Source organism: Falco cherrug, chromosome W, assembly GCF_023634085.1.
Source record: "Falco cherrug isolate bFalChe1 chromosome W, bFalChe1.pri, whole genome shotgun sequence".
NCBI classification, from domain to species: Eukaryota; Metazoa; Chordata; class Aves; order Falconiformes; family Falconidae; genus Falco; species Falco cherrug.
The window spans coordinates 9309851-9333155 of NC_073719.1; the positions used below are offsets into that span (position 1 = coordinate 9309851).

General features: G+C 38.1%; 1 protein-coding gene across 10 annotated transcripts in view; it reads right to left on the minus strand.

Moving 5' to 3' along the window:
- The window catches only part of LOC129734125 (splicing regulatory glutamine/lysine-rich protein 1-like), a 96932-nt gene that overhangs the window by 35417 nt on the left and 38210 nt on the right, over positions 1-23305 (minus strand). For 4 of the 10 annotated variants that reach the window (XM_055698195.1, XM_055698197.1, XM_055698201.1 and 1 more), the window contains 4 exons: positions 21949-22476; positions 17049-17135; positions 16088-16223; positions 10711-12876 (listed from right to left, as the gene is read on the minus strand). In XM_055698195.1, coding sequence (XP_055554170.1) covers positions 12724-12876; positions 16088-16223; positions 17049-17135; positions 21949-22476 — 904 coding nt within the window. In that variant the 3' untranslated portion in view covers positions 10711-12723. The other 6 variants (XR_008730114.1, XR_008730113.1, XR_008730115.1 and 3 more) reach the window with 4 other exon arrangements.

Here is a 23305-nt window from a genome sequence, read left to right on the forward strand (position 1 = left end):
GAGAGTCCTTTTTGGCACCCAACGTTAAACCTTTACCTCAGCCGGCAACCAAGCACCACGTAGCCACTCGCTCACTCCCCCTCACCCAGAGGGATGGGGAGGAAAATCGGAAAGGAATGTAAAACTCGTGGATTGAGATAAGAACAATTTAATAGGTAAAGCAAAAGCCACATGTGCAAGCAAAGCAAAGCAAGGAATTCATTCACCACTTCCCATGGGCAGGCAGGTGTTCAGCCATCCCCAGGAAAGCAGGGCTCCATCACATGTAATGTTTACTCAGGAAGACAAATGCCATAATGCCAGATGTCCCCCCCTTCCTTCTTCCCCCAGTTTATATACTCAGCATGACACCATATGGTATGGAATACCTCTTTGGCTAGCTTGGGTCACCTGTCCTGGCTGTGTCCCCTCCCAATTTCCTGTGCCCCTCCAGCCCTCTGGCTGGCAGGGCCCAAGGAACTGAGAAGTCCTTGACTTAATATAAACATTACCCAGCAACAACTAAAAACATCAGTGTCCTATCAACATTGTTCTCCCACCAAATCCAAAACACAGCACTGCACCAGCTACTAAGAAGAAAATTAACTCTATCCCAGCTAAAACCAGGACAATAGTTCAGTTAGTCATCCCCCCAAAGCTTGCATAGAGGAGGTGTCATTGGAATATAGGGTCAAAAAGGGACTTCCTTAGTATGCTCTATGTGATTCCATCATGTATCTCCATGATGCAAGGAGTCTGAAATGGTTTTCCAGCTTACAAGAGGTTCTCACCTATGAACTCTGTAGGCATTAATGGTTTGCAGTTATTTTAGAAGATCCAGTTTATTACTGTCATCTCTAGTTTATGGAGCATTTTATTAACATTATTTTGTGGAGAAAGAAATTGATCAACTGTACCCTAAGCACTGGAGGCTCCTTAGGTGGACATCTAAAATTCTCTCATTAAAAGTTAAGGATGAGTCACATTCACACAAATATTTCAATGCTTATTAGGCAGTATGAGTTATAGAATAGCCATGCTTGCAAAAAGCTCAAAAAAATTGCAATTCCCCCACTTGATTGATTCAGTGAAGCCCCATAACAAAACCTATTTTGTTCACTTTCCTTATTTATATTCAGTTTTTCTTTATTTATATATCTCTGTGTCCGTTAGGACTGGCAAAGACCAACCTATATTTCACTGTGGGTTTTGCATTGTTTTTTCTTAGCAGTTAAAATGCATTTTTTTGCACAAAGCAATGTACCCGTTACCACCCATGCTTGTTACTTCTACTCCTTGAAAGGAGTAACAGGAGCACTCCCCAAACCACCTCAAAGGTTTGAGCAATCTTTTAAATATATTCCTTTATTTGTTTAACTTCAGTCAGGTGACTTTGCCTGATTTGAATTTAGGAGAACACACATGATTCTGAAATTAGCAGAGCTGTTGGTACTTGCAATATCTAGTAGAGGAGCTGAAATGAACAGTTGTTATAGACAATAAAGTCCTCAAATCATATACAATCATTATCAATTAGTCATCTGAACACAGCCTAATGTGTCCATTTCCAAAACCTAAGAAATATCCATGCTCCCTGCCTATAATATTTCTTTCATTTCTGCTCAGAACAACTTATCTTCCTGGTGGAGTTGATACCTTCAGTAACTTATTTATCCCTGTAAACATTGAATTCATTTTTTCTTACTCTGCACCTACCAAAACCAGTTTTAAAAAGTGTGCATATACAGATGTATAATGACTGCAGAAGGCTACCTCTACTAATACACATGCAAGTTATTTCATGTGATATAGTACTGTTCAAGTGGTTTCAGTAGTGTTCTTAGCTTCAGTATTGTTGATGTGTGCTACATCGAGTGAAATTGCAAATATAATGGCTCGAGACCATAAATGCCATAGCATTTTTGAATTATTTATTATTTTTTGTCAGCATAGCTCTAGATGACCACTGTTAGCATTAGTGAGAATTTAAACATTGTAAAAGATTAGACACTTCATTGTAGGACTGGAGGCACAGAAGCATATGACCTGGTTTCAGCTGGGATAGAGTTAATTTTCTTAGTAGCTGGTGCAGTGCTGTGTTTTGGATTTAGGATGAGAATAATGTTGATAACACACTGATGTTTTAGTTGTTGCTAAGTAGTTCTTGACTTAGGGTAGGCACTTTTCAGTTTCCCATGCTGTGCCAGTGAGCAGGTTCACAAGACGCTGGGAGGGAGTAGAGCCAGGACAGCTGGCCCGAACTACCCAAAGGGATATTCTATACCTTAGGATGTCATGCTGAGTATATAAACTGGGGGGACTTGGCCAGGACACACCAATTGCTGCTCAGGGACTGGCTGGACATCAGTCAGTGGGTGGTGAGTAATTGTATTGTGCATCACTTGGTTTTCTTGGGGTTTCCTTTCTCTTTTTTTCCTTTTCATTACTACTATTAATATTTTACTTTATTTTGATTATTAAACTGTTCTTATCTCAACCCACCTTTTTCTGATTCTCCTCCCCATCCCATCGGGGAGGGGAAGGAGCCAGCAAGCAGCTGCATGGTACTTAGTTGCTGGCTGGGGTTAAACCACGACAGCATAGTGATTTATAGCATGGGGTATTATATTGCAGAGTTACAGTGTTTTAGCATTTTATAATTACAGATAAATTAATGTAGTGTTCAGTCCCTAATATGGCCTGTCTATTGAGCAGTAGTTGATGATTTAAAAAAATATCCAGCATCACCATATAGGACAATAATGAACAATGAGGTAAAACTGGTGAACGCAAAAGGTAAATGAATTTGCCCTATATTCAAATAACAAAGGATAATAGCTGGCTGTATGTTACCATTTAAATGGTCAGGATATGACCATTTTCATATAGCCTAGATAAGGTCTATGGCTAAATACCTTGGTTGCCAGCAGCATAGTGCATGATGCCAGAGAAAGAATTAGACAAACATGCCAAATCTGTTTCATGACAGGAGTGCTTCCATACCTATGTTCCTGAAAACAAATTCTTCTCAGTAAACACATTTCTAAAGTGTATCTAATAACACAGACTCAAAAGCTAGGTAGGTAACCAAGAAAAAGAGACTTGTGAGCACCAAGTCATGGCACATTACTGAGTCAGCTGTGACACCAAAAAGAGTATAGTTATGGTAGTGAGTACATCAAAGAGCAAAGTTAGTACATACCGAATTTTTCTGGTACCCAGAGTAGATCAGTTTTTTTCTTGCATACTTTAATGTAGTATGGACACGGAGATATATTTTTCTACACTTTTTATACTTAAGGTCAGACTACAGTGCAGTAGCTAGACAGCACTGAAAATTATTACAGTGTTTCAGATGTAAGATATACAGCCACTCAGCCTGGAACAGGAGACTGCAGTGACCACAATATTCCAGAGTTTTTTCACTCTGTATTAACTGCCAAATATAATAATAACCACAGATTACCTATAAATCCCCTAAAAACTTAAGCCTTTGGGGTACTTTGGCAACCTTAGCCACCTTTATGGTACAATGGCACCTGCACTTAACAGAGTCCTCTTGAAAGCAGAGAGCACAGGGGGATCCTGTCAATCTGAGTCAACCCCAGTTACTGATACAAAAATTGTAAAATAATGAAGCATTTCATCAAAGCCCTCTACTTACAAAAGACACTTGTCTTGGAGCTTTTGACTCTGTCACAGGCTTTTGATTTGCCTTTTTCTCTGTCTCTCTCGATGGCACTGTTTTCTTGAAGAACTGCATGTCTACTGCTGGAATGATGTTAACTGTGTTCTAGTACTGTGTTGATGGGATCTGTATGAAAGTAGGTAATAAAACAGGACAACTTGCATCAATGACCTCTGAGCACTGTTTACAGAAGGTTGCCACTAAGACAAATCACTCCATGTTCTATGGGGGGAAATAATCTTATTCCCATATCTATTTTATTTCTACAGTGAAAGCACTAGTTTAATTAATAAAACTGAAAACAATCTGCAGCGCTAGAAACTTTCAATCACATCACCCATCCTCAGAGACCCCTTCAGTGTTTCCCAGCACAAAGCCTTCCCTGGGCCAGGTCAGAAACTTTACAGAAACAAACCAACCAAGGAAGTAATTTGTATTTGTTGAAGTGGTACACAGGCAGGACAAAGAAAAAAATCTTAAGGAACAACAGGCACAGCAACAGTCAGGGAATTTGTGATGAAACAGGTTCAGGTCCTTACTGGAGACACTGGAGTCTAGGCAGACTGGAGAATAGTAGACATGCTACTTTACCTGGAAAACTGCAGGCTGCAGCCAGTTTTTGATGGATGGCTAGTATGGAAATGTATAGCAGAACCATAAGGCTCTCATAAGTAGTCTCTGACCTTTTCCAAATAGTAACTGCTATTGTTTAACTTTGCTGGTAGCAGTTCAAGCCAAGGTACCCAGCTATTTAGCAACCTTCATCTTTCTTGTGAGTAGCAATTAAATAACCATTCTGGTATTTATTTCAACTGAATGGTTACTGGGAGTCACCAGAATTAGGATCCATAAGACTCAGTAATTCCCTTTTGGTATGACACTGTGGCTGCGTTCGGTATCTGGATGGCTTTGGTGAGTGGGTTACATTCTGTCTTGAAATGAACTTTTGGAAAGGAGGCTACCTGTGTTTCTGCAATTTTTAATTATCATAGCTGTGTCAAACCAGTTGTAACTGCCAATGCCCATAAAACAAACAAACTATCTATATAGGCACAGAGCACACTGTAGCTTTTCAACACTGCATGGCTTAGTACCTCATAGCTAAAAAAAGCAATAACAAATTAGAACTTCAATGTGAATATGTGCTAGCTCCAGTTATGCTGGGTCATACATTCTTCCAATCCTACAGAGTATTTGTGGAAAAATTAAGATAAAATTTATGTACACTGACTCAATGAAAATTAACATAGCTATTAAAGATCCTACTAGGAAAAAATATTTCCACTACCAACATAGAGATTTTGTAGACACTGAGAAAAGTCCTGGCTCCAAAAACAGTTTAAATGCAAGCCAGTGGAACAAGATTCTATTCACCCTATTTCAATGCCCATTCAACCTTGGTCAGAAGACCCTCAGGATTTTGCAAAAAGTAAATAAGAAAAGCCAAGCTCTAGCAGTATACTTAAATTCACTATATATGGGCCATATCTCAATTGGAATGATTGAGTCATCTGCAATTCCAAAGAGTTGTGTGTGTACTCATAAACCAGATATACAATTGCTTTGATGCCATTTGCTGTAAAAATGTTTTTTAATCTTACATTTCACAAAGCATCAGTTTCTCCTCTGTTTCCATATTTGTGTATTTGAAGTTATAGAATTGCAGTGAACGCTACTTTAAATCCAGCCTTTTGTGTCCATCAAATATTTTATTGGCAAATAGTGATTTTGTTTGTAATACTGTGACTCAGTTTCTGCTGTCCAGATCTCGTAAAAAGGTATGCTAATCCTAGCATGTGGAGAAGCAACACTGGAGAACCAGTTGCAAGTATAACTGCGAATGCTACTTTTTCATCTTCTAAAGACAACATCTTTTATAAGGCTGTGGGCTGGTTTTGTTTGGTGTTTGTGGTGGTTTTTTTTTTTAAATACTGGTTGGTTATTGGAAAGTTTCAAGGAACTTGAAACATACTGCCTGGGAAGCCCAGTGTTGCATACTGGCACCATGGTACTCTGCCTACTGCCATGTCAGCAGAATCCAACCTTACAGTTTCCGTCTCTTCTGTAGTTCCCATATCTTTTGGAGTTCCTACCTCATTGCAGTCAAAGAGTAAGGACTACATAGTTCAGATCTACTTAATTATCTCTTGGTTTAGATTAAGCACCTTCCTGCTCCCAAATATTTTAAATTACCCTTTCCCCAAAAAGAAACAGTTTAAACAAATACATTTAATCAGCTATGATGTTGCATTGTAATCAAATGCAAACTTCTAACACATATGTCCTGGTTTCAGCTGGGACAGTTAATTTTCTTCTCAGTAGTGGTACAGTGCTGTGTTTTGGACTTAGTATAAGAATAATGTTGATAACACACTGATGTTTTTAGTTGTTGCCAAGTAGTGCTTACTCTAAATCAAGGACTTCTCAGCTTCTCATGTTCTGCCAATGAGCAGGTGCACAAGAAGCTGGGAGGAAGCAGAGCCAGGACAAGCTGACCCAACCTAGCCAAAGGGATATTCCATACCATAGAACATCATACTGAGTATATAAACTGGGGGGACTTGGCCAGGAGCCACCAATCACTGCTCAGAAACTGGCTGGGCATCAGTCAGTGGGTGGTGAGCAATTGTATTGTGCATCACTTGGTTTTTTTTTCCTTAGGTTTAATTCCTCCCTCTTTCTCTCTCCTTTTCATTGCAATTGTTGTTATAATTATTTTTATTATATTGTACTTTATTTCAATTATTAAACTGTTCTTATCTCAACCCACAGGTTTTACCTTTTTCCAGTTCTCCTCCCCATCCCACTGGGGATGGGGTGTGTGAATGAGCAGCTGTGTGGTACTTCGTTGCCTGGTGGGGTTAAACCACAACAGTCCTTTTTGGCACCCAATGTGGGGTACAAAGGATTGAGATTAATTTGAGCATTAATTTCTGGTGGTTAGACCTTGGCTGGACACCAGGTGCCCACCAAGCTGCTCTATCACTCCCCTCCTCAACAGAAGGGGGGATGGGGAGAAAATAAGATGAAAAAAACTTGTGGGTCAAGATAAAGGCAGTTTAATGAAGGAACAGCAAAGGTCGTGCACCCAGAAGCAAAGGAAAACAAAAGATGTTATTCTCTACTTCCCATCAGCAGGCGATGTTTGGCAACTTCCCAAGAAGCAGGGCTTCAGTACACTTAGCGGTTGCTCCATAAGACAAATGTCGTAAATAATGAATGCCCCCCCCTTCCCCCCCTTCCTCCTCCTTTCTCTTAGCTTTTATATCTGAGCATGATGTCATATGGTATGGAATATCCCTTTGGTCAGTTTGGGTCAGCTGTCCTGGCTGTGTCCCCTCCCAAGATCTTGCCACCCCCAGCCTACTGGTGAGGGGGAAAGGTTGGAGGGACAGCCTTGATGCTGTGGGAGCACTGCTCAGCAGTAGCCAAAACACTGGTGTGTTATCACCACCTTTCTGGCTACCAATACAAAGCACAGCACTGTGAGGGCTGCTGTGGGGAGAATTAGCTCCATCTCAGCCAGAGCCAATACACTTTGTATTGATTTAATAGTCACTGGTCACCATGTTGATTTATTTGTTCTCAGAGTTATTGTGCTTGGTCTCAGAGTTGCATTATGTAACACCTTACAGCATACATTCGCTGTTTTGGTATTTATCACCATTGGGGCCTAGGCCAAGGTTCTCGCTTTGTTGTACTTTGTAATACTGGCTTGTGATATGCTAGAATCATTGGTTGTGAAACTGGTCTGGTCTATGTACTCAGCACTGCAGTCACCTACGTACTTCGGGAGCCATCTATCTGGAACTATTAATAATTACACCTTTTGCCTTTTCTCCTCAGAGAGCAAACCTATGGGAGAGACATCTTTCCCTTCTCCTCCAGGCTAATTACATAAGCGTTTAAGCATTTTGAAAATTTTGAATATCCTTGGGATGTTGAAACCAGCCAATTGCTGGTCCTGATTCTATTGCTAGGAATGCTGAATATGGTTCTGATCTTGGTTAGGGTTTAGCAACTAGCTGCAGCTACTCCAGCCCTGGTGATGGGTGATGTAGAGGACCAACCCACCACCAGCTTTCTGGAATATCATGTTCAAGATTATCAAATTACAGTGGTAAAGCCAAGTTTCTGTATAAGCCCCGAATCAGCATCCTGCCTAAGCATCCCTATAACAGCAGGGCCTCATTGCAAACTACTCATTCTTCTGTCTCACATTGCAACTAACCCACTTCTACACATGAAGTCCTCTATAACTATTAATCCTTCAAGTTCACACCTTCATAATACAAAAAGGAATGGGGAGACCGAATCATATGCAGTTCTCAAAAAAAAAAAAAAAAGCCAAACAACAAAACAACCCCAAACATACACCCCCACCCCTCCAAACATTGTCACAACTTCCTAAGCTAAGCACCAAGCAGCAGCAACAGTTTACATGGTATAAATAATCATATTAACATAGCCAGAGATGTTTGATCACAAAATATTAGGCATTTTACATCTCCCGTGTGTAACTAAGTCGGAAGATGAATCAATAGTGGAACCAGCAGGCTTGGACAGTTATGCATCCCTTTGTGCTCTTCTAAACTTGTGAGGCAGGGAGAGGAATGATGCTTGACTGTTTTCAATATTATTTTAATTAAACTTTTCAACGTATAAAAATAAACCTAAGGTACAGGCTGAAAATTTTTTCCTGTTACATAATAGCAAACAAAGTTAAGTTTTAGATTCTCTTTAGGTAATAACACCAATAGTATCTATAAATTTCAACTGTCCACACTCCATTCTCTGGTGAGAAAACTACATCTCTCTGAACTGATCACCTACTGATTTACATTATTTTAGCCATTTACAAATCTCAGCATTAGTGTCATTAAGTCAAATTCTCACTTTTAAAATTACAAAACCAGAGGCAATAATCCATTGCTATAAAACTGAAGGTATCACCAAGTGGCAGGTGGGATCCATAATATGCCCCAATCTGCAATACTTTGTCGTTCAGAATTTGTGGTTTTAATATTATTTGGTTTACCATTATAACACAATTTTCAAACTAACAAAAAAAAAAAATCATTACAAACTAACAAAAAAACAGTGATGCAGAGATGTTTCAGACCTAAAAGTAGAAGATACACACATCACTATGTCATTACTGCTTGCAACAATCACACACTAATAAAAAAACCCCAAAACTGGTCACAGTAATAAGGACAAGTATGCATTATATAAACATTTGTATCATACAAAGCAGCCTTTACTTATTATCTCTTCCTTAGACCAAAAGAAAAAAAAAAAAAACAAAACCGAAATTCCTAAATCTAAGAACTACTACAAAATACCAGTTCAGGCTAAGGGCAACACAGATAAACTACCACATAACAAATTGATTTGCAGAGTTTCAAAATAATTTCAGGTATTGCCTTAGATGTAACTGGACTGGAGAACACTAGCAAACAACGACAAGCATGCTTCAGACGACAGAATTTACCTTAACAGCAGAGTAAATACATTCTGGTGCCACAGTCAGCTCATTTCAGAATCCAAGCTGTATGTAGGTTACCACTGTTAGCCATCTAATTTAAAGGTGGTTCAGATGTATCTATCTGAAATTTCAATTAAAGAAATTAGCAGGCAGAACCCATATCTCACCAATTTCTCAGGCATTGTTCAGATGTTTCTAGTTTCCAGCTTAAATGCTTTTTCCCCCTCTTAGTTTTGGTTGAGTTTTGTTTTGGGTTTGGTTTGTTTGTTTGGGGATTTTTTGGGGGAGGGGGTGTTTGGGGTTTTTTTATGTTGATTTTTTTTTATTATTTTTCACACACCATACTACTAACAGTGTTTGCAAGAAAAATTTCATCCCTCACAGCTGGGTTTACCATTTACTTAAATGAATTTATCTAAGTCACAGCCACTTCTATTTTGAGCTTGGAATCCTGCTTCATCCACCAGCAGCTGTCTTCTGCTACCTTTTTATTTTAAAATCCAAAGAAAAATCCTATCTGCTTTCCAGAAACACTGTCGTGAAATAACTGTGGTTGCTAATGGAAGCTTCCATGTAAGTGCTTTACACGGTCTTAGCAAAATAGCACCATATCATCACTTTTCTGAGCAATTATGGGTCACATTTTCAAATAAAGGCTGATTAAAATGAAATTACATTTAAAACAATGCAGCTATCATACACTGTTCTCAAAATCTCCACTCAATTTCATCTCATTTATACAGTGCAAAACCAAACAACCTGACATGGCAGCACAGTATGCAAACTTATTAACAATGAAGGCAATGGGCTTCCAGTGGAAGATGTACACATTTAATAGATGATGCACATTATCATGGCGGAGCAAGCAGGAACTTTATTATTGTGCTATGCTGCTGGTTTCAAAATGAGCTACCCTCTGCAGAGATAGGCATTTTGCAGAATATTAGTTCTCCAGTGGTGGCTTTTTAGGAAGAGGGGAACCATAAAACACCTAATATGAATAGATATAACTTAAATACTTTAGAGATTTGCACAGTATTTACAAAGCAAAATGAGAAAATACAGCATTTGTAAGAAAATATGAGTTGGGGTGGGGTAGGGAGGAAATTTATGTGCTTGGTGCATTTTCTTTTTTTTGTTTGTTTGCCTTTAAAAAAATTTTTGTAAGGGAACCATTAATTCACATACAATATAACAATGTGCTGCATATTGACTTACACGTGATAAGTTAGCTAGTAAGGCTACCATCCTTAACTATTAATTTTCGTAAGGCATGTTTCTTAGCTAACTGTACGCAATCCTTTACATATTCTTTAACCACTATATAATAGAGCTATTCAATTTCAGGATAAAATAACTCCAGAAAACAAACTCATCTCAGCTGAAACGTGATACACTGCAAGAACTCTAATTTCTCTCAAAGGAGAAACTTAGTTTTTCAAAGATATTCTAAATAACACATGTATATTTTCACTTGTATCCACATTTCAAATCAAAGAAGCTGCCTGAATAAGACCAGATCAACTAAAAGTATGTAATAGCAGAAACTTCCCTCTAAAATACTTAAATTTTATTAGTGAAATGGTACCAAAAATAACAAGTATACAAAGAATCTCTTTACTCTATGCTACTTACACATCATAAGACAGCTGTTGTTGTAAGACACAATCCTTCACAGTCTTTCTATAAGCATACAGATTTGCCATTCTTTTATCAGAATAAGTTGTTTACCAGTCAACAGCATGTGGCTTAAACATCACAGAAATGACTGTCTATACTTTACATAGTAAAGCATTTTCTATAGCCTTAAATGTACACAGTAGCAAGAACATAAAATCCTATTAAAAAAAAAAAAGAGTGATTAAGCAGCTTCACAGCCAAACTGTGTTGCAAATAGCTGATATGCTATTAAGATTTTTTTTAACTGAAAGAAATAACACTTCCCATGAGGTAAGGCAATGAAGTCAGTTGATTGTATTAAGTTGTATTAAAAAATAATCTACTTGATTTTAGGTATAAATTTTAAAGGTATGACTCTTAAGAAATCTTACAATGATGAAACTGATTAAATTAGTTCAGAGAGCACAAGCCATGTTTTACCTTGACAAAAGTATTTGCTTTGTCATTCTTTTCTTACATGCTTTCTCTTTAAAGAATGAAAAAAGAATCTCTACCATATAACTCTTATGTAAATTAGATTTTTTTGCCCAAATTATTTATCCCCTCAACTTTGCATATGATTCCTTTTATATCACTCAACAAGTATTAGAGATTATGATGGAGAGGTTACAATTAAGGCCACCCAAATGTAGATTAAATTTCTAAAGGGCTGTCTTTGATGCAGGTGATCAGAAAATGCTTTGTATCCAGCTACTACTTTTGTACAGTGGTTGTCCCCAAAATGCACCTTTGCTTTCACCTATAAATCTCTTCTAAAAATAAAAAACAGAAGTAAAAATGGAGTTTTAGTATTTTAACAAGTGAATCAATCATTCTGACAAATCACTTGCATTCTTGTCTACAGCATGGTGGTGGCAAAATGGCAATAGAGATCATATAAGATTTAACTGAAAATGAGTAATAGCACATATACATTTCTAGAAGATACCACATTATTTTAAGAAGGCACTAAAGCTTCTGCTTGCGGTCCCATATTTTTTTTAAACAAATAAGAAAAAATTATTTTCATAATGGCACCTGTACTATTTACAGCTGAACATACACAGTACGGCTCAAAACAAAGCTGTAGGTTGTAATAATATCATGCAGATGTGCTCACTTCTATAAAGACAAAAATAAACAACAAACCAACTCCAAAATAACCCAGTAAGCTAACCTATTATCTATAACACGGCAATGTTCCTTTTTGGAACAGAAAAGTAACATGCATTGTTCAAATACTTTAAAAGAAATATTATTTTTAGGGATATTAGTGAGAAATTGTCTTAAATAAAACCCAAGAATCTCAAGCAGTGAACAAATGAAAAACAAACTAGTCATCGGGCATTTAAAATAAGAACCATAAAACTGCATTTATGTTTAAAAAACATTTTTCTATAGTTTTAATTTATAACAAAATAAAGAGTATATTTATGCACCTTTTCCAAGCATATCAAACAGTACACACTGAAGTTTTTGTGAGTTTTTTAACCCATAAAGTAAAACAATACAAAATTCATCAACAAGCAGTATTTTAAACAACCTTAAATGCATATCTTCAGCTTTTTTTGGATAGTACAGGTTTACATCTTTTAGTTTCTATGTATTTGTAACAGCTTATGGCAAAACTTAACATAAATCATTTTAAAAATTAGTACAGCCATCATGGAAATGCATGGATTTTCAGAGATGAATAGTTCTGATGGCATCTGACTTTTCATGGTATAACTACTGGTCTGTGCTCTCTTGCTTTACAGCAAGAAATCAAGAAAGCTATCACAAGAATTGGAAGATCTACTAGTACTATCACCATATTCAGGCTGATTGCTTTGACATTTTCTTCCTTGTTCTGAGAAATAAGAAGCTTTGGATTTCATTCCTTAATTGAGTCATAGGTCCATTCTTTGCTTTAAACCTCTTCCATTTTAATTGAGAGGTTTTCATCATTTGGCTGACAGTTCCCATTCTGTTGTAGTTTGACTTCATCTGTCTCTTGCGTATCTCTATTGCCTACTTCCTTGTCAGTTTCTGAATTCAGATCTTCTTTAGTGTGATGTTTGTCCTACCAAAGATAAAATTATTTTACAAAAAAACCCCAACCAAACCCAACAATAAACAAACAAAAAAATCATACTCTACATCACAGGATATTACTTCCAACCAACTCCTGGTATTTTGATTGCCTCAATTTTTACACACTTATCTTGTCTCAGCAATTTTCAGAATAGAGATGTCACCTTTTCTTTTTTTTTTTTCCCAAAAAAAGTTTTCTTTTCAATTGGCTGAAGTTAGGCAATCATAACAACACGTCAACCAAGAAATCATTGCTATAAAGTTATCTGTCTTTATCATTAATATTCAGGTAAAACAGAAGAAACAGTATCATGGGATCTATGAGAAATGGTTCAAAAAATTAAGATTTCACCATATATTTTGAATAAAACAGGATTAAAATTTTTCTTTCATATTTTTTTGTCAGGTAATTGATAAATTTTAAGATAGTTCTTTGGTAAGACAATTACCTAAGTATATGGACAGTCACCTAAATCAGCTGTTTTATAAAAGTAGATAGAATAATTGAGTACTACAAACTACTCCTTAAAGGCATGCTGCTTTTAAAATTCTAAGATTAAACAATTTGAAGATGTTTCTTTTCTTATTCACACCACCTTCTATTTTGCAAGGGAAAAATCCCATACTATTCCTTAAATATTCAACTTTACTCCTGCAGAGTCCAATATGCAGCCCAAGACAAAAGCAACCAGGGAGAGGCTGAACTGCAGAGTGAAAGTTTATTAATAATCTTTTCAGCTTGACAGCCTGTGCTGGTTTTGGTTGGGATAGAATTAGTTTTCTTCTTAGTAGCTAGCATGGGGCTATGTTTTGGATTTGTGCTGAAAACAATGTTAATAATACAGGGATGTTTTAGTTATTGCTGAGCAGCGCTTACACAGCATCAAGGACTTTTCTGCTTCTCACACCACCCCACCAGTGAGTAGGCTGGGGGTGCATGGGAAACTGGAAGGGAACACAGCCAGGACAACTGACCAAAGGAATATCCCAGACCATATGATGTCGTGCTCAGTAAATAAAAGCTGGGGGAGGAAGGGGGGGAATGTTCTGACCAATGGTGTTTGTCTTCCCAAGTAACCATTACGCATGATGGAGCCCTGCTTCCCTGGAGATGGCTGAACACCTGCCTGCCCATGGGAAGTAGTGAATGAATTCCTTGTTTTGCTTTGCTTGCGTGTGTGACTTTTGCTTTACCTATTAAATTGTCTTTATCTCAATCCATGAGTTTTCTCACTTTTTTCTCTTCTGATCCTCTCCCCCATCCCACTGTGGGGGGAGTGAGCAAGCGCCTGTGTGGTGCTTAGTTGCCGGCCAGGGTTAAACCACAACAGTCCTTTTTGGCACCCAACGTGGGGCTTGAAGGGTTCAAGATAATGACAGATTTGATTGGAATGTGCTAGATCAAATCTATAGCTGTTATTGCTGTTTAATTATTAAGGGGCAGGTTTCTGTGCTTGCCTTAGAGTCTAGTGCTTGTTACTGGCTGCTTTTTGCTTTTGCTGCCTGCTGTACCGCTGTACTGGTTATCATTTTACTGTGCTGTGCCCGGGAACATTCTGATAACAGCAATGATGATGCATCAGGGCTGGCAGACAGTCAGGGCATCGCTGCTGTTTCTGTGCTGCTGTACTGAACAGGCTGGAACTCCAGTGTGAACTTGAGTCAATAGGACTGTGACCTGTGGATGAGCCCATGTGGGAGCAGGACACCCCAAAGTGTCTGTGGCCATGGAAAAGCCCATGCCAGAGCAGGTACATCTATCTCAAAGCATCTGTGGCCATGGTTATGTCTGTGCTGCAGCAGATATGCCTCTGGAGGAATTTTGGCTCAAGGGCAAGTCCATGTTGCAGCAGGTACACCTTGAAGCATCAGTGGCTGTGTGTGAGGACATGCTGGAGCACCTCAAAGCGTGTGGGCATGGATAAGCCCATGACAGAGCAGGTACAGGCCTGAAGGGACTGTGACCAGGGATAAGGCCATGCTGGAGCTGATTTACTTCTGAAGGGACTGTAGCTGTGAGTAAGGCCACACTGAAGCACGTATATCTCTGAAGGCATTGTGGCCCATGGAGAAGGCCACACTGGAATAGGTGTACCTCAAAGCAACTGTGGCTGTGGATAAGTCCATGCTGAAGCAGGTATACCCCTGGAGAGACAATGGTTCATCATAAGACTCCACTTGAAGCAGATATACCCCTAAGGGACAGCAGTCTGTGGATAAGTCCAAGCCAGAGCAGGGGCAAGGGGAGGAGTTCATTGTAATGTTAAAACCTACAGGCTGGCCCAAAGGGACGAGGGGTGGAGATTGTAATGGAAATACCTTTAAATTGTTGTAACCCATGATTTGAGTTGCATGTTATAGAAATGACTGTAGCAGGAACCACCTGAACCAATGGAAGACAAGCCTTACAAGAAGCAGTGCAAATGCAGCAGTGATCCAACCTAAGTGTAGTGGAATGAAGCTGGGCTAATTAGCATTGATAATATACAACTGTGGGTTGGCTTCAGGGGCGGTGGGTTGGTCGATGTAGATAAGGTGCAGCTGTGGCTGGTTCTGTTAAGTGGTTGGGCAGCCAATGAAGAGAGAGCAGCCGAGGAAGAAGTAGGAGAGGAAGACACAAGAGAAGAGAGAGTGGGCCCTGGATGAGGGAAGACAAGGACAAGGACGTAGAGGGACTGTATGAAGAGTATGTTGGATGAGATGGTAAAAGGCCTTGTTGCAGCTTGATAGCTTGGAGAGTGCTGCAACACTGGCTTTGGTGCCTGATAACTCCACAGAACACACCACCTCTCCTATTCTGAGTGACCACCATAACAGAGGGAGTTCAAAGTCATGGGCTAAATGAACTCAATGGACATTTTGTAAGCCTTCTACTGATATTTTACAGCTAACTCCTAACATATGGCACAGAACAGAGAGCAAAAATAAAACAAAGTGTATCTGTAACCTATTCACACAAGCTCCTATAGGTCCAGTAAAGTTCAAACACAGACTTCTCCAACTGGCCTGCTAACATCAACTGGAGAATGACTTTCATGTCTCCAACTAGCAAAACCTAAACTCCAGTGGCAATAATTTGGATAAGGAAAATGGGAGGGGGGGGGGAAGGGTGAGGAAGAGAAAGAAAAAAGAAGGAGGGAATTCCAATAATCATTTTACTTGCAGCACTCCACTTATCACTTGGTCACACAGCTTCTTACCTTGAAAGTAGTGGTGCTTTTGTCAGATTTCTCCTTTCCCTCTTTTTCTTTACTACTTTTTTTCTTGGAGGTAGAGTGTTCCCCTTCTCTTCTTTCATTATTTGTATCCTTTTCTCTTTTCTTTTCTTTCTTGTTTCTGTTTAAGAAAATTTTTACTCAAATCAGAATTTGATCCAACAGCAACAAATGTACTCCCAATGCATACATTGAGTATACTGTACAATAAATTGCACAGTACAGTAACTAAGAATGTTAGTATCCTGGTTTGCTTTCCTTCAGAAAGGTTCAGTCACCCTCAAACCATTTAACTGCAAATTAAACTCTCATTTGGGGGATTTAAAAAAAAAAAAAGACCAACCCAAAAAACCCCAAACCCAACCCCCCCAAAAAACACCCAAAAACTAAAACCTAACAAAAACCTCTTCAGAAAGACAAGGGAAGAGAGCTAAAGAATGTGTTCAGTACACATGGTATTTGCAAAGAGAAAACCAAGTTAATCTATATCCAATGAAGGGCTTTTATTGATTTGAAGCAAATTTGTATCACTAAGATTTAAAACTCTCCAGTTGAAAGCATACCAAAAATCAAATACATGAAGGGTCTTTTTTGTTCTGTTTTAAATTATAACTGAATCATACTGACCAACTGAAATTATCTGAGATGACTAGTGAAAAGGCAGTAAACCAATGAAAATACTTCCCAAATAGTTTTCAATATATGTATCTGCATCCACCTTTGAGTGTTCTGTTTATCGGAAAACAGACCTTTTCCTTAGAAAATTATTATTAAAGAGCTTCTTGCATAGCAAAAAAAAAAAAAAAAAAAACCAACCCAGAAGAAACACAAACTGACTTAGCTCCTTTCATAACACTGATCTCTATCACATTTCAATTTAACAGAAATACTGTAACTCTTTGCTCCTTTACTGCTCATTAACTTTTATGTTTTACATCAAACTGACCTTCTTGGAGAAGGAGTTTGTGAAGACTTTCTTTTTGTTCTTTTAGGAGACTTGGAAGGACTTCTACTCTTCCTTTTACGCCTTTCTCTGGAGGACCAAGAAATTGAAGATCACCAAAGAAGAAAAAAATAAACTCAGGAACTGCATAAAACCAGAAAGCTCTTAAAATGGTCTGACATAACTAATTAAATATCACTGAATTTAACATTATATATCACCAATAATATATGAACTGTACAAAGAAAAAACTTTCATGTTTCAGTTTGATGGGAAAGGGGAGAATGGAAGTGGGAAGTAGGGGAAAAATTGTGTCCTTTCAGATTTTAGTTTTATGTTTATCTTCATATGCTTATACCTGATAATGAAAACACACTGAATTCACTAATCCTGTATTAAGTAAGAGTTTCTTCAGTCAGGAAAAGAATCCAATTAAATCCACATTAAAACAAAAGGCATAACTTGAGCAATACAAACTTTAAAACAACATTACAAGCTTAAGATCCTTGGAATTTCAGTTCAGTGTGACTGAAGTTTAATTCCTGAATACATGAGCTAGCATTCCTATTGGTTTAGAAGCAAACAGAGCAAAATGAAGCTCAAACTGTTGTCAAAATCAAAATAAATAAGTTAATATCAATTGTTTTCCTAGCAGTCCATGCTCAGCAAACCTATGTATCATTCTATAACACACTAAAGAGCTCTAGTATTTCACAAAACAGTTGTTTTACACAGATGTATGGAATGTGCTGAAGTTGCTGTTATGGAGCCTGAACTCAAACAACAGAACATTAAACAACTGGTTGCAAACATACTGAGACACATCTTAAAATAAAGTAAAAATTGAGCAAGTAAAGCTTCATGTGATCCTGTGCAACCTGCTCTAGGTGAACCTGCTTTAGCAGGGGGTTGGACTAGATGATCTGCAGAGGTCCCTTCCAACCCTGACCATTCTGTGATTCTGTGATTCAGTGTAAACATAGAACCTATCTCTGTCAAAGTAAGATGACTCTTTCCTATCACCTCTTCATAGACCAAGAAAAGCAGACAAGAAGAACCATCAAAGAAAAACAGGGAAGTTAAAAACTAATTTACAGGGCACTTTAAGATACAGCAAAAACCCTACACTTATGCATACCAGCTTTTCCAATTCACACCTAATTTCTTTAATATTTAGAAAGACCAAGAAAACAACAGTTATTAGATAAATTACAAAAGGATATATTAAGATATACCTAGTATCACTATCTGGATTCATACTCTAACAATATCATCTAGCCTGACCTCCTGAAGCTACACAGGACAAAAGTTCATAACTATTTTGATCAGCAAGCTCTTAAGTTTGATACAACCTTTGGTAAACAAAACAAAACAAAAAGTAGCCTCAAAATCACAGGGAAAAAAAACCCACAATCATTGATCATTCACTGTTTAACACGCACCTCACATTTATCATCACCTTTTTTCAAATGAGGTACTGGAAATGAATATATTATTCTGACAATGCTCCCACTTGGTCTATATTGAGTACATCCCCACTTTATTTTGTTTTCCTGCATACATATCTGTGAGCAACCAAGTGCCCTAGTAATTGTGTTCAAACTAGAAACTGTTTATGCATTAAAAATAATTTTCAGTTTCTGCTTTTCATATTTCAAGCTGCCTGACAGCATTCCTACCTCTGTTACATTTATCTATACAAAGATTTTTGTGCACCTGTTTTTATTAACACTCTTAAGCAACACTAATACAGCAAAATTTAAGAAAAAGAAGTCTGAAAACTTTGATAGTGATCCCGTGTCTCTAATTCATACACAAAATTACTCCTAGAAGACCTTGTAGCAGCCTTCCAGTCAGTATCTAAAGGGAACCTACAAGAAAGCTGGAGAGAGACTTTTTACAAGGATATGTAGTGATAGGACAGAGGGGAATGTCTTTAAGATGAAAGAGGGTAGATGTAGACTAGATATTAGGAAGAAATTCTTTACTGTGAGGCTGGTGAGGCACTGGAACAGGTTGCCCAGAGAAGTTGTGGATGCCCCATCCCTGGAAGTGTTCAAGGCCAGGCTGGATGGGGCTTGGAGCAACCTGGTCTAGTGGAAAGTGTCCCTGCCCATAGCAAGGGGGTTGGAACTACATCTTTAAGGTCCCTTCCAACCCAAACCATTCTATGATTAAAGACAGGTAGCTTTCAGCCTCTTCATATTCTGTCTCCAATTAAGGCACAAATTTTGGTTTTGACCCTGATGGAATCTGAGCCTTGCTAATGCCACCAGAAATTGCCAGTTGAATATATGGAGTCTCTCTGCCTTGTTTAGGTAAAAGAAAAAAATTAAGAAAAAATCCCAGACAAAAAATATTTAATGGATAAGACTGACTGGAATTGATATTACCACTTTCAGGTTGGGCCATTACTGGGTTATGAAGGAAGATATCAGTTCAGCCATCAAGAAGTCTTTGGACAAAGTCTACCTATCTTTTGCTAGCCTATAGATGTCTCTTGCAAAAGGATCCTGATTCTCCTCTTCCTCTGGTCTGTGTCTCTTTCTTCAGCTAGGAATCAAAAATAGCCATCTGATTTCTAGTACCTGCATGCTGTTTGTCAGTAAAACATGGTGAGCTGCCATCTAGTTCTTAGAAGGTCCTGTATGTTCTATTCCACCTCTACCTCTTCTCCAAAAAGAAGACTATTATTACAATATTTTACACTCTTCAGAAAAAGGATCTTCATCTTCAAAAATGGTCTCAACTCAACACTGCAGTGTAAATCCAGACAGCTGAAATGCCAGGTTGCTGGGTAATCTTCTCCTGAATGAATGGTTTGTAACCATTTCAACTAGGCTAAGTCAATCACCAAAGGAAACAGACACCCTGAAATACAAACTAACCAGGACCTGGTAGCCCAACCTATTGACAAATACTTTTCAGAATAACAGAATTGCTGAGGTTGGAAGAACCCTCTGGAGACCACCTAGTCCAGATCCCCAACCTTCCAAAACAGGATCAACTAGAGCAGGTTACTTGGGGCCATGTCCAGTCAGGTTTTTAATATCTCCAAGGATAGAAACTCCACAATCTCTCTGGGCAACTGATTCCAGTTTGCCCAGAAAACACACAATTTAAACATTAGAAAAAACTTTTATTTCCCATATGTCAACATATGCCCATTGCCTCTTGCTCTGTCACTGGCCATCACTGAAAAGGGTTGGGCTTCATCTTCTTCACACTCTCCCATCAGGTATTCAACATGGACTGATATACTCCCTCAGCCTTCTCTTCTCCAGGCTAAATAATCCCAGCCCTTTCTGCCTCTCCTTGTATGACGGATACGTATAAAAAATTATGTATTTCTCTCATCCTACATCTTCAAAAAGAACACTGTGCCTGTTTAATGGCATCTATACAACAAATTATTTTCATATCAAAGTAGGGTTTTGTACTATGAGTTCATTTGTTCTTATTTCTCATTACCCTACTCTGATTTGATTGGCAATAAATTAAATTAATTTCCCCAAGTCAATTTTTTTTTGCCTGTGATGGTAAGTGGTGAGCAATTTCTCCCTGTCCTTATCTTGACCCATGAGTCTTTCATATTTTTCTCCCCCTGTCTATTTGAGGAGGGGGAATGATAGAGCAACTTGGTGGGCACCTGGCATACAGCCAAGGTCAACCCAGCACAATTACTTATCTAATTCAATACTCCTGAGGCATACAAGCATAAAATGTTATGTTTTCAAAGCTAACAGAACTATTTCTACTCTGTGCAGCTATTCAACCCATGAAATAATGCTAACATTGCTGCATATGCTTAAAGAAACCACAGTATTTTGCCCATAAACCTGCAAAACAACATGGACATTTCATATAACCCAAACAGAATGTTCAGAAACCATTACAGCTTTTTCTGCATTATATGAACCATGAACTCCTGAATTTTGAGGGCTATGGAAATTTTGCTTTTGTCCAGGGAAGTGATTATAATACATAGAACTTTTCCCAATTCATCCAGCATTTCATTCTCTCAAGGTAACAGATAAAATTTGGTATCTAAATTTGACACGCAATATTATTGAACTCTGTTGAGGTATTCAGAAAGTACTTTTTCCACCAAAGCTTCAGTTAGCTGCAACACTTTTGGAATATGCCTAAGTTAGTCCACTTACAGAGCTAATTATCTCACAGCCTCTTTTTGCTGTACTGAATTTATCCAGACTTCTACGCAGTTTACCTTCCCTCAGAGGCAAAAACAACAGCTAGATTAACCTTGACTGCTTTCCTGTTTACTATCAGCATGGTTAAAGAATGTTAATTTTTACTTGTATCTGGCCATCTAACCAGCTAAACAAGGTATCCTTATCTTCCAACTGAGATACATTCACTTTCTGAACGGCTAGCCAGCCAAGTGACATGCTTGCTTCCTGCTGTTCAGCCATCTAGTCAAGAAAATTAATCACTCGCCATCCTTAAGGTAGCCAAGTGGCAAATACTACCACCCAACTGTTCATAAACCCAACAAATTGCTCTACAGACCAACACTGTACAGTAAGTAACCAAGGAACTATGTAACAGTGACTCAAACTTTCAGCAGGACAAAGATGTTTTGGATGGCCTCAACACAGAGAAATGGCATAAGAACCATCTACTTACTATCCTCAAGGACTATACTATACAGTTATGTGAAAAGCAAGCACCAGCTGCCCAACAAGAAACTATTTTCTATCAAGCATCATACAGAGCTCTTTGTAATAGACATTACCTTATAGGGAAATCTACAAAACCAGAAAGAATACAAATTGAATTAGTGACACAGTGATGTTGATAAATAAAAATTAAAATGTACATTTTTCATGGTGTGTCACTGTACTGACAAGCCCAAAAAAACATGAAAAAATTCTAAACAAACCTGCTGGAGCTACGAGATCTTCTTGAAGAGCTATAGCTTCTTGGGGGTGTTCTGGATCTCTTCTCTTTCTTGTTTTTATCATCTCTCTCTTTTTCACTTTCTTGCTCCTTCTTCTCCTTATCCTCATCTTTTTCCTTTTCTTTGTCTCTGTCCTTCTCTTTGTCCCCTCTGCCCTTATCTCCCTCTTTGTCCTTAATCTTCTCTCTGTCTTTCTCCCCCTCTTTCTCAACATCATATTTTTCCTTGTTCTGGTCTACCTCTTCCCTGTCTTCTTCCTTCTCATTATCTTTGGCCTTTTCCCTGTCCCTATATTTATCCTTATCCTTGTCCCTGACTCTCCCTCGATCCTTGTTTCGCTCTTTCTCTCTCTCCCAGTCCCTCTCCTTGTCCTTATCCCTGTTTCTCTCTTTATCTCGCTCTCTTTCCCTTTCTTGGTCTCTGTTCCGGTTTCTCTCCTTCTCTTTGTCTTGGTCTCTCTCTTTGGCCTTTTCTTTTTCTTTGACCTTTTCTTTGTCTCTTTTTTTGTCCCTGTGAAAAGCCAAACACAAATCCATCAATTCCTCTTTGAACTTTCCAATAAAAATTACAACTAACTCTAGCATACATTAATTGTTCAAGAGAAAATATGTATATCTGTTGAAAAATAGTAATTACTCAAAATTTTAATTTTCCACCCCTGTTCACCATGAGGGAGAGGCTATGTAGCTAGGAAAAATTTGGAAACCAAATTGGGGAAAGGGGGGCCAAAATCAAATCAAACTGTGATCTTCAAAGTGATATTATTATACTTTGAAATAATATGTCTTTTTACCTCACAGCTACGTTACTATACATACATAAATTTTCTGCATTTTGTCAGGAGACAAAGTCTCCAATTTGTAAATCCATTTTTTACTAAAAGAATGTCCACATAAAATGGACTTCAGATTAACCACCCCCACGTGAATAACGACAGCTGACTAGACAGAAGTCTTTATTTTTATTTTAAAGTGTCCTCTCACATAAATATCCTGGAACTGCTTGGAAGTCCAACATCATTTAATACACAGAAACGAAAAAACAGGGATAAAATCTCACCAAATTCCCCTCAAAAGGCAAATGTAAGGTCAAAACTCAACTAAGACAATTCAATCATCTGTAATGTCATTAGGAATTTGAAAATTACTGAAAAATTAGTAAGACAGTAAAAACAGAAGCAAAGTAACAGAACAAGCCAGCTTCTTTGGGATAGGCAGAATGATACACATTCATAAAAACAGTGAGGAAAATTCAAATGGATGTTCTAGTAGTCAAGCCAAATAAAAATTTATTAGATCACAGCTTTGGCTAAAAGATTACATTTTGGTAAAGGATTATT